This window comes from Polyodon spathula, chromosome 4 (genome assembly GCF_017654505.1).
Source record: "Polyodon spathula isolate WHYD16114869_AA chromosome 4, ASM1765450v1, whole genome shotgun sequence".
In the NCBI taxonomy this organism is placed as follows: Eukaryota; Metazoa; Chordata; class Actinopteri; order Acipenseriformes; family Polyodontidae; genus Polyodon; species Polyodon spathula.
This window is the reverse complement of record NC_054537.1, coordinates 47,948,925-47,961,497: the sequence shown is the minus strand read 5'-3', so window position 1 is coordinate 47,961,497 and position 12,573 is coordinate 47,948,925. Positions and strand designations below refer to the sequence as shown.

Below are 12,573 nucleotides of genomic sequence, written 5' to 3'. Positions count from 1 at the left end.
ATTCTAGAGATGATTTCTAAACAATCATTTTTGGTAAGAAAATAAAAAATAACGAGTGGTTTTACCGACGTTTATCATATGTAAATTTATTTCAGTCAAACTCACATTTTTTAAAAAGCTTTACTGATTTTAATTTCAAAGTTGCAAGCCTACTTATAAGTGAGATTCAAAACCTGCCTTTTGTTTGGATAAACATTACGTAATTAATTATTAGTTATTTGACATTTATATAATTATTAGTATACATTGTTACTGAGAGTTGAAACTACCACTAACAACCATGATTGTAGCTAGCAAACTGCATTTTGGTTTGGTACTTGTCTGTTTATATTGAAATGTATGTATTTAAAGTCTGTTCTGTGAGTTTATTTTGTGATGTCTTTTGCAGCTTGGATTGGTGGGTTTGTGTCGATCACAATTATAAGCCTATTGTCGCTTGTGGGAGTGATTTTGATCCCTCTGATAAACCAGGTATTTTTCAAATTCCTGCTAAGTTTCTTGGTGGCGCTGGCAGTGGGAACTTTGAGTGGAGATGCTTTCCTGCATCTTATTCCTCATGTAAGTAAGATATCATTATTTGTCTTATTTGTGTGTGATTGTCCCAGTAGACAAAATAATTAACTTTAGAATATCTAAAAGAAAATGGTGAGCATTTACTGTACAGTATATATCTGGCTCCTAAAAGAAGATTTTATCACCAAAATCTAAAACAAAATTGTTAATTTTAAAGGAAGTTTATTTTTATTTTGATCTATTCTCTATTTGTAAATACAAAATAAATAGGAGGCACTGTGGTCTAGTGGTTAAAGAAACGTGCTTGTAAGCAGGAGGTCCCCAGTTCACATCCTTGCAGCAGTGGCGACATGACACACAGGCAGTGAGGGGGAGCGTGGCAAAAGCCACCCATGCATGGCTGGCCAGCGACAGTGTTTGGCCTTCCGAGGCTGGAGCCAGCAGAAGCCCCTCTCCAATTGGCTCTGGAGACAGCAATGGCTTCTCCCCCTTTGGTATTGGAGATGAAAATGGTACTTCCTTCTGGCTATGGAGAAGGCAACAGCTCCTCCCCCTTTGCTTGCCTCCGGTAGTGGCTGCCCGCCCTTCTTCCTCTGGTTGTTCCTTCCTCAGCACTCGGGCAGGTAGCTCCTCCTCATGTTGGAGGGTGCAGCATAGCACTAAGTGCCCGAACTCCCAGCAGGAGAGGCACCAACCTTTGTTTTCGAGGAGGGCGTCTAATCCTCCGTCCCGTGGAGCTTGGAAGGCAGCGTGGCCTGTCTTTAGCTTTTGGATAGGCAGCTGGTCTTAGGCTTTAAGGCGGAGCCACTCGTCTGGCGACTCCATCTCAATCTCGAATATGCCAAAGCAGGGGGGTCTTCATATGGACACTGCTTGTACCGCACAATTACTCAGTTTCTGTAGCCTATAATGTTTCTTTGTGAATGTGACTTTGTAAAGTGTAAATATGAATTTCAAAATAAAATATTGCCACAATAAACCCTTTGATGAAAAGGGATAAATATGTTTCTAGCATAAGGTGTAGGCTACAGGTAAACATTGACCACAGTGTAGTTCACAAATAAATGGAACCATTTTTTTTTTTTTTAGATTGTATGCGAGGAAAAACAAATGCTAGATCTAATAAAATAAACATAAAATATACTTGCATGGCTAGCTAATAATGGCCCTAAAATTACACAATAGTCTATATATGGAAAACTTACTATATTAAAGTGATATTTAAAATAAAATTTGAAACAAATTATTCTGCAGTAGTGATTTCTCCAATTGGTGGTTGTATTTATTGTCAAATTGGATCTATTCTTGCAGAGCTCTGCATGTCACTGGTCTGGACAGAACAAGCTGTGCTCTGAGAAACATAGTTTCTTCAGGGGATCCTTTTTGGTGCACTAAGAAGTTACGTCGGAGAAAAGAACTGCAGTTTACTTTAACATTTGTTATGCATAGTAAAGAAAACTGTGTTGTTGGGATACAAGGGTGCTAAGTTATGATTTTAATGTTCAAATTGCAAGTAAGAGACTAAACATACCTAATAAAAGGTGAAGCATGCATCCCCACTTCAAGCACTGTACACTGTCTGCCCTGGCAGGTTTTCAATGTATTGTGTTCTGCAAATGTTACCAGATATTTTTGATGTTATGGTAGATTTCTTTGCCTTTTAACATGCACAAGCTGTAAAATGTGCTGATAAGACACTTTAAAACTATTCTGGGCTTTCCTTTTCTCCATGAATGAAAAATGTAATTAACACAAATGCTTTCAATAAATTCTCAGCAGTCCAAAGATTAATACTGTGAATACAGCAAAAATAATGATGAAGTATTAGCTTTATGGCCCATAGGTCCTATGTCTATAATAATATTAATCATAATGATAGTCTTGGGTAAATCCATTATATCTCCTTAGTGTTAGCATCTACTCAATGTGTGACTACGCTGTTCCTAAAGTTACAGGTGTAATGCCCTGTGAAAATTGCGATTTCACGGGCTGTGCGGAAATAGTGAAATTAGCCCAATACCAAGATTATTACAATATTCTTAAGAAACAAAAAAAAATGTAATAATTATTTATATTTCATATAAAAATCGCATTAATGAAATTGTACAGCTCTGCTGTGTGCCTGCGTGTACTATTCGCCATGCATATAGTGCTGTGCAGTGATTGTCATGTGACTATATGCAATCTGAGCAGGAAATTAAAATACTACACACTGTAAACAAGAAAGGCAAAAAAATGTGTCTGCAGCAGATCATGTAAAGCTCTTCTACACATCCTACAACATTACTGTAGATCACTACCAAAACTTCTCTGCTGACAAGTATTCAACAAAAGAGAAAGGTGGAAATCCAGAGCAGTATTGTGACTGCTTTACTTGCAAAGAAACAAAAAACGGTGACTTCCATATTCCAAAAGTCCACTTATTAAATTTTGTTTGTTTGTGCAAACCAAAAGTTACGGAAATTCTTCAGACAGAGTGTAGCAAATGGTAGAGCGATTCCTTCATCAGCCCAGTTGAGATGTGAATACTTACCTAAAGTTGCCGAGTATCACACGCAGGAGATTATGGAATTGGTAAAACAGTCTGGTTGCTTGTCAGTGGTCACTGACGAGTCAGCTGATGCACAGGATCAGGATGGGTTACACATTGTTTTTGTTTTGCAAGGTCTAAATGGTGAACATGCATCTGATGTACTAGAACTGAAAGCTGCCCTTGCAGATACACTTTACCTACAGGCTCTTAATAACAACACTGTTTCACAAGCTATTGTAAAGTGCTTGAATAACTTTGATGTTAATTTTGATGTCAGTGCATATATGCCCTATAAATTGCTATCTGTATCACACAAGTAAATTTGTTACATGCCATGGTGGTGTTTTATTACTGCTTGCTTTCTCTACCTGCCTCTCCAGGTTTTAATCTGTGAGTCAATGCACTGGCTTGCACTTACAACTTCTAGTGAAACAGCACATATAATGTGTTTTGTCTCCAACTTCAAGACTGCTCATCATTTAGCTCTGCTCTCATTCCACCAGGGGAACCTTATAAATGAGTTTCAACAGCTTGGCTATTTTTTGGTTTATTTTTTACTTTCTGAAAAAAAGCATATGCACTAGGCATGTCAATTTCCATTTAATTTACCCTAAACTTTAGGATTACATTTTAACCTAGTACAAATCTTTGTAACCATTCAGAAAAATGTTCCATTAGTGTGCTGTTACTTTTTGTTATGATGGTATGCAAAATTAATGTGTACGTGAATACTCGTGTGTATTCATGTCGTAAGACTTTGAATACATTACCTTGCTCTGCACATTCACTGCTGTATAAACACTTTGCTAACATATACATAGGGCTTCTGATTTTCGGTTTTAACCCCCCCGCCTTCCTGACTTGCAACTATCATTGATTTGTTCTGAATACTTTAAAACCTTCCTAACTACTGAGTGATGGCACATTCCTACATTTCTATTGGAGATTTAAAACACGATTACAAAAAAAAAATGCCTGTGACCATAGGGATTTCATTGTGGAAGACAGCAGAGGAAAGAAGGTACAACTTAAGTGTGCAAGTACTGTCGAGTTACTATACATATTTTGACAGAAACAGGCATTTTGAAAAGTAACGGAAAACACTAATTGCATACAGTATATAAAAAACCAAAGCCCCGAAAAAACGATTTACATAAACTCTAAAAATAAGCACCGAAAAATACAATTAATAAAAACCGACAAACAGAAGCCCTACATATACATGAGACTTGCATATTTGACAATGGTTAAACATTTAGCAAAAATTCTAAACATTAACAACTTGGGAAATGTTTAAACTATAAACATTCCAAGTATGAAAAAAAATATGACCATTTAAAATGTTTTTTTTTTTCTTTTTTGGTTTTGTTGTTGTTGTATAATAGTCGCAAGGATCACATAATCACAACCACAGCGCTCACCCAGGGAATGCCAGTGATCATCACCACCGTCATGCTGAGGGAGAAGGAGAGAAGGGGGTTCTCGACTCTGTGTGGAAAGGCCTAACTGCCCTTGGAGGGGTCTACTTCATGTTCCTAATAGAGCATTTCATCACATTAGGAAAGATGTATAAAGACAAGAAACAGAAGGTGAGAATGTCTGTTAACACAAATGATGATAAATATCAGCAGTCATGGGAAATTCCACTGGTTGAAAAAAAATACAGATTTTAAAATTCTGCTACAAAAGGGATCTGTATTCTGCTATGTTGATCCTGTGTTTTTTTATATATATGGTGTATTAATCTCACATATCACACAGAGCACTTTTTCATTTGCCATTTTTTGAAACTCGCAAATTCTGGTGAGACAGTAAATAAGTGCAAGGTATTTGTCATATTGAACATCTGATTTTTGTATCTGAATACATGTCAAAAAAACATTAGTTTGCATATTTTGTCCCAGCATAGAGAGAGAGAGAGAAAGAAAAGTTTTTGCTCAAGCCAACTTCCCAACATTTTGATATGTTTAACATACTTTTGTAAAGGTATTTTCTCTATTTGCGAATTCTCTTTTATTTTTACAAATATATTTGCTTATTTTACATGTGCTGTTTTAATGTTCGTTTGTTTACTGTGGACCAAAGTGGCAGTAAAATTTGCATCCCTTCTACTTGCACTTTTTGGATTTTTTTTCTTAATTTTTTCAGAATTATGGTATATATGTAAACGCTTCCAAACTATTTTGTACATTTTGGGTAATAATTTATTATGTGTAATTATTAACAGTATTCTTTCAGTCTTCATGTTGTTTATTATACTCAAACAGACATTTCTATTGAGTTTGTCGCCTCTTTTTATTTCTCTCTCAATAATGTTATTTTATGTCCCTGTCTTTAGTCCATGGGGCAATACCACTTTGTCATTACCACTTGGTGGGGCAAAGCATGTGGGGTATCGTTTAGTTCCTCTTGGGATGGAGAACCAGCACCGCAGTCTGTCATGGAATTATTAGCATGCAAATGTAGTCGTACATGCACTGCACCTGGCTGTGGGTGTATCTCTAATGAGATGCTGTGTACTGACATGTGCAAGTTAGACCTGCAATAACCAGCCTCATGAGAAGCAGGACCTCATAATAGAAAGCGATGAAGCGATGAGTTTGAAGTTGCATTTGACAAGAATGTGAATAATTAATAGCAAAGAGGTACTGGGTCACAAACTGAGAAATATGAGTGTCAAGAAGAAGACTTTTGAAAACATAATATAAGACTAATGTAGCAAAACTGTAAATTTAACTGAATGTTACAATACAATTGAATGGTAGAACCATTAAAGGTGTGGTTTAATTATCAACAAGGTTAGGGTATATTGTTGATTGTTATTATATTTTCTATTTGGCTAAGTACTATGTAATATACTGGATATTGAGGTTATTAATGTTACAATGTAAACATAATTGACATGCTTTTGATAATTTAGTTTGAACTATAACAAATTTTATTCAGTCATGTTTTCTTCAGATAAAAATCATATATAGTATTGTTTGTGACATTCTAAAGGTAACTATGAATATACAGTGTGTGTGTGTGTGTATATGTACATATATATATATATATATATATATATATATATATATATATATATATATATATATATATATATATATATATATATATATGCATGCATGCATGCATGCATACAGAAGTATTCACCCCCTACCAATAATGTCACATTTTGTTGAAATACAAATAATGTATGCACAGTTTTTCAAACGAACTTTTTTTATTCAAAGCTGTAGTGGTTAAACTGAACACTGTTATATGAGGAGGAGGTTAAATGTCAGCAAAACTTGCAAAGAAAATGTACAAAATGAAATTTACTGGTTGCATAAGTATTCAGCCCCTTAAGTCAGTACTTGGTAGAAGCACATTTTGCAGCAATTACTGCTATGTGTCTTTTTGGATAGGTCTCTACTAGCTTTGCACAGTATGATGGTGAAATTTTTGCGCGTTGTTCACGGGAAAATTTTGCCACTTCTGATAACTTTGTTGGGAATCGTCGATTGACTGCAATCTTCAAGTCTCTCCATAAATTTTTGATTTGATTCAAGTCAGGACTTTGACTGGGCCACTCAAAAACATTAATTCTCTTCTTGTTCAACCACTCCAGTGTGGCTTTGGCTTTGTACTTCAGGTCATTGTCGTGCTGAAATGTGAATTTCCTCCCCAGTTTCCTGGCTGACTCAAACAGGTTTTCCTCAATGATTCATCTGTACTTTGCACCATCCACTCTTCCCTCTGTCCTGACAAGCTTCCCAGTCTCTTCTCTAGCTGGCAGACTTACACCTACCCACAGGAATAAAGTGTCATGCCTTTTAGTCCACGGTACTCTGCTTCCTTTATAGAACAACGCAGTTAAACGAGGCAGTCTTCCCAGCGACAGCGAGTGGGAGAAGTACAGGCGTGGAAAAGTACAGAGCAGTTTAGAAGCAGAAAGGAGAAATTGCATCTTGAATTGCTTTAATCAGAAAACACAGGACATTGGGGAAACACAGCAGCAGCTCAAAGTCAAACAGGCGCGTGTGTTTTTCTGATAACAAGCAAGCTGAAACTCGGAGCAGCTGCTTCAAATTCAGCGCCGTTTTGAGACACGGGCGAGGGGAGGAGCCAACAGCACAGCAGAACAACGCAGTTAAACGAGGCAGTCTTCCCAGCGACAGCGAGTGGAAGCGACAGCGAGTGGGAGAAGTACAGGCGTGGAAAAGTGCAGAGCAGTTTAGAAGCAGTTTAAAAGCAGGTTGACGACTGCAGAAGAAACTAAACTTAAAAAAAAAAAAAACCCTCAACATGGTCTTCAAGCCAGTAATCTGTGACACCTGCTTGATGTGGGAAATCCGAGAAAACCCAGCGGAGCTAAACCAAGTGTGCGTAAAGTGCCGCGCGATCCAGGATTTGCATAAACTAGTAAGTATGCTAGAAATGGAGCTGGAAGAAGTGAGACAGCAACAGGATCTTGAGGAACTGGCACACCCACAATTCATGGAAGTCTGCATCACCCCTAACAGACTGAAAGCCACCAGGGAGATAGAAGGTCAGAACAGCTGGGTTCAGGTAGGCAGAAGCAGGGAAAAAAAGAAACTTCGTCAAACACAACCATCAGAAATCAAAACAACCAACAAATTTGAGTCACTTCAGAATTTTGATGAGCAAGAGAACGAAAGGAACAACATCCAGGACCCTATTGACAGTGGTGACCAGACAGCAAAAAGAAGGGAGGTCATGATTGTTGGGGACTCCATATTGAGAAACACAGCAAGTTCAATTCGCAGTTTGGACCCCCTTACTACAACAGTGTGCTGCCTTCCGGGAGCCTCGGTCAAGCACATCACTGAAAACGTGGACAGGCTCCTAGAACGAACAGGAGACGACCCGGTAGTAGTCGTCCACATCGGTACAAACAACATTGGAAGAGACAGACCAAAATCCCTGCAAAACAAATTCAGAGAGCTAGGAAGGAAATTAAAAGAGAAAACCAAAACTGTGGTATTTTCTGGTATACTACCGGCACCTTGCAAAGGACCATATGGACAGCTGGAAATAATTAATCAAAACGCATGGCTGAAGACGTGGTGCACACGGGAAGGCTTCACCTATCTTGATCATTGGACCACATTCTACAATGAGGACTATCTGTATAGACGGGATGGACTGCATTTAAATAACAAGGGAACCAGTCTACTCGGAGAAAAGATCCTCGAGCAGGTTCAGAAGCATTTAAACTAGAAAGGAAGGGGGGAGAAATCAACAAAAAAACAGAAGGGAGACCGCATCAAAACAAGAACAACAACTCAGGTAAGACAACCATTAAATGTATTTATCTAAATGCTAGAAGTATCAGAAACAAAATTCTAGAACTTGAAGCTACTGCACTAACAGGTAACTATGATGTGATAGGTGTTACAGAAACGTGGTTGTCTGAGAGTGATGGGGACGAATATAATATTTGTGGGTATACACTGTATAGGAAAGACAGGCAGGACAGAAGAGGAGGAGGGGTAGCGCTATACATAAGAAACAGTCTTGAAGCCCAGGTGTTAAACCTGGACAAAGAAAATAAAACCGAATCATGTAGAAAACAGAAAGTACTGATTAGAGGAAAAACCTCAGAATGGAGTGTGGTAACCAGCGGTGTACCACCGGGATCAGTATTAGGTCCTCTGCTATTCCTAATCTACATAAATGATTTAGATTCTGGTATAGTAAGCAAACTTGTTAAATTTGCAGATGACACAAAAGTAGGAGGAGTGGCAAACACTGTTGCAGCAGCAAAGGTCATTCAAAATGATCTAGACAAGATTCAGAACTGGGCAGACACATGGCAAATGACATTTAATAGAGAAAAGTGTAAGGTACTGCACGCAGGAAATAAAAATGTACATTATAAATATCATATGGGAGATATTGAAATTGGAGAAGGAATCTATGAAAAAGACCTAGGAGTTTTTGTTGACTCAGAAATGTCTTCATCTAGGCAATGTGGGGAAGCTATAAAAAAGGCTAACAAGATGCTCGGATACATTGTGAAAAGTGTTGAATTTAAATCAAGGGAAGTAATGTTAAAACTGTACAATGCACTTGTAAGACCTCATCTTGAATACTGTGTTCAGTTCTGGTCACCTCGCTATAAAAAAGATATTGCTGCTCTAGAAAGAGTGCAAAGAAGAGCGACCAGAATTATTCCGGGCTTAAAAGGCATGTCATATGCAGACAGGCTAAAAGAATTGAATCTGTTCAGTCTTGAACAAAGAAGACTACGTGGCGACCTAATTCAAGCATTCAAAATTCTAAAAGGTATTGACAGTGTCGACGCAAGGGACTTTTTCAGCCTGAAAAAAGAAACAAGGACCAGGGGTCACAAATGGAGTTTAGAAAAAGGGGCATTCAGAACAGAAAATAGGAGACACTTTTTTACACAGAGAATTGTGAGGGTCTGGAATCAACTCCCCAGTAATGTTGTTGAAGCTGACACCCTGGGATCCTTCAAGAAGCTGCTTGATGAGATTTTGGGATCAATAAGCTATTAACAACCAAACGAGCAAGATGGGCCGAATGGCCTTCTCTCGTTTGTAAACTTTCTTATGTTCTTCTTATGTTCTTATATAGTATCCTCTCATGAGGGAGATCTAATACCAAGAGACCTCTGTCACAATATTCTATATGCATTTTTTAACTTTATCAAGTGGAGTAGTTTGTGTTAAATCTACATTTAAAGTCTAATTTGAAAGCGTCATGGAGACCGCTCAGGTGCCAACAAAATGTGGAATACTTTTGGTGAATACTTCTGCAAACCACTGTGTGTGTGTGTATGCATGTATGTATGTATGTATGTATGTATGTATGTATGTATGTATAAATAATTCATCTGTCATAAATTAACCATCCTCTATATAGTTTGATAGAATAGATCAAATAAATTAGAATAATAGTCACAAATAAATACCCAGTAGTGGTTTTATTTCAATAAATGTCTGAGTAGTGTCCCTGTGTTCCTGCATGTTTTACTACAAGACATCTGCCAAACAGGAAAGTCTATCAACTGGACATGTAATCTAGAGATGTTAAGCTTTCAAATAATATGATAGACTTTGCCCCAGCTACCGGTAATGTTCACATATTTTCGCTGACAGAAAAAGTCTCACATGAGAACAAATATAACGGTGAAGGGTCTCAGACAATCTTTGGTTATGTTCTTAAGGTTTGAAAGTTTGAAATAAACTGCACACTTACATATTCTCTACCCACTTATGAAAAACATAAATATATTTTTTTATTTTTAAATAATAAACCCTGGCAGCAGTGGCATAGCCAGGATTTTCTTCGGATGGGGATGGAAATCGTAACTTTTTTAAGGTGAGTAATCGCAGTGGTGCAGTTGACAACCTGATTTCTTATTCCTGCGTGGACGTCTTTTTTAGTTTTCAACAGAAGATCCAAAAACCAAATACACTGTTGTGCAAAATAGTTTTTTTTTTTTTTTTTTTTAAAAGATTAGTTTAGAACACTTCCAATTAAAAACAAAAAAGGAAATACAAAGCAAAGGACCATCAGATTTCCATTCTACATTATGATTATAAATAAAAATAACTATATATAATTTCATTCGTACTTATGGTTGTTCAGTTTTGTTTACTAACATTTGTGTCCTCTGCCCCGTCTATAGCTAGGCTACATAGTCTATACAGTAATCGTAGCCTATACATTACATGCTTCTGTGTGTGGGGTTGAGCGAGTGCAGCTTGCTTATGTATTCTCATTGGTTGATAGCAATGCAGCAAATAAAGCGAAAAGAAAAATCAGCTCCGCCCGTGCCGCGTCTGCCCCGCGTTCTGTGTGACTACATGGGAAGTGATAAAATATAACAATATTGCAATTTCTTTATTTCTTACATTTCAGTGTGAAAGATCCTAATGCAGTGGCTAAGCCACTGCCTGGCAGAAATCATGTCCCCCCCCCTACGCACCGCCACTGCCTGGTTCCCTGAAATAGGAATATTAACCATTAACTTCAGGGTCACGGCGTTCATGGTCGCAATCTTTGAACGAAAATGACAATGCTGGTAGTCGCCATCCTGCTCTAGCGAGGATCTTTGGTATACAGTTTTAAGTTTGGGTGTCTTTAAAGGGAAACACCCATTTTGTAATGGTTAATATTCCTATTTCAGTCACAGTTTATGACACAAGATGACTTTTTTAGTCATAGAAACTATTTATGTTTTTTTTTTTTTTTTTTTTAAAGACTGTTCCAGTCTTCTGCAGCATTATCTATGTGAGGAATGAAATGATTAATCCAATAGAGGGAAGCAAGTTAAAAAGGAAAGGCACAATACTTACCCCCCTTGATGAAGATGCCTTTTAATGATTAAGTTTCGTACATCAACAGAATCAGAAGAAATTGGATCACACTGAAGAAAGTCTTGATGTTGATGACAAGCAGCCGTCTAAAGAAGAGAGTCAAAATATAAAACAAAATGATGGTAAAAAAAAAAAATGCTTGAATTAATAGGACATTAACTAGAATTTTTATATATCTATATATTAGATATATATATATATCTTATATATATATATATAATATATATAATATATCAAGGATTATATTAAAATATAATATATATATATTAAAACTTATTTTTGTTCCTGGGTAGTAAGTGTTATTTCCTAATTGCTTATGCCTCAAAAGTATAGAAAATGGCTATTATTCCCCACAAACTTTGCTTTTGTGACCAGGACAGTGATATTTTGAAATTTACCTATTTCCAATGAGAGAACAGGCGAATTTGTGTCTCTTCGTTCACATAAAGTCAGAAAAAAACAACATATGAATCCAAATTAACATGTATTTATAATAAAGTAATACAAAAATGACTACAAAAGATTTAGAAGTGAGTAGTTTTTTGAGGTTTACGATTATACTGTAAATCACTTTCACGAATCAGCCCCCAAATGAAGTCTCCCATCACATTCTCTTTATACTGTCCTTGGTAGCAGCGTTCAAAGTCCAGTATATCCTGGTGGAAGCACTCATCTTGCTCCTCCAAGTACGCTCCCATGTTCTCCTTGAATTTATCAAGATATGAACTTTGGGGGACATCCTACAGCCCATTGTGCCGTAGTTCTTCACCAGAGTCTAAACCAGCTCCAATAGTTTTCGGCCTTGTGATTGCCCAGGAAACCCCGAACCACTGCGACAAAGCTGTTCCAAGCCGCTTTCTCCTTACTAGTGAGCTTCTTGGGGAATTCATTGCACTCCAGGATCTTCTTTATCTGTAGTCCGATGAAGACACCGGCTTTGACCTTTGCCTCAGACAGCTTAGGGAAGAAGTCTTGAAGGTACTTGAAGGCTGCCGACTCCTTATCTAGAGCTCTGACAAATTGTTTCATAAGGCCCAATTTGATGTTGCAGTGGTGGCATCAGCACCTTCCGGGTGTCCACCAGTGGCTCCCACTTGACGTTGTTCCTCCCCACAGAGAACTCGGTCTGCTGTGGCCAGTCCCGCTTGTAGTAGTGCGCCTTGGTGTCCCTGCTGT

The 12,573-nt window shown here is 37.6% G+C and overlaps 1 protein-coding gene across 2 annotated transcripts in view; it reads left to right on the top strand.

Moving 5' to 3' along the window:
• Positions 1 to 12,573, top strand: part of slc39a6 (solute carrier family 39 member 6) — a 71,139-nt gene that overhangs the window by 46,305 nt on the left and 12,261 nt on the right. For both annotated transcript variants that reach the window (XM_041248033.1, XM_041248032.1), the window contains exons 5-7: positions 389 to 558; positions 4,432 to 4,635; positions 11,426 to 11,519. In XM_041248033.1, the coding sequence (XP_041103967.1) occupies positions 389 to 558; positions 4,432 to 4,635; positions 11,426 to 11,519 (468 nt within the window). The remainder of the gene's footprint in view (positions 1 to 388; positions 559 to 4,431; positions 4,636 to 11,425; positions 11,520 to 12,573) is intronic.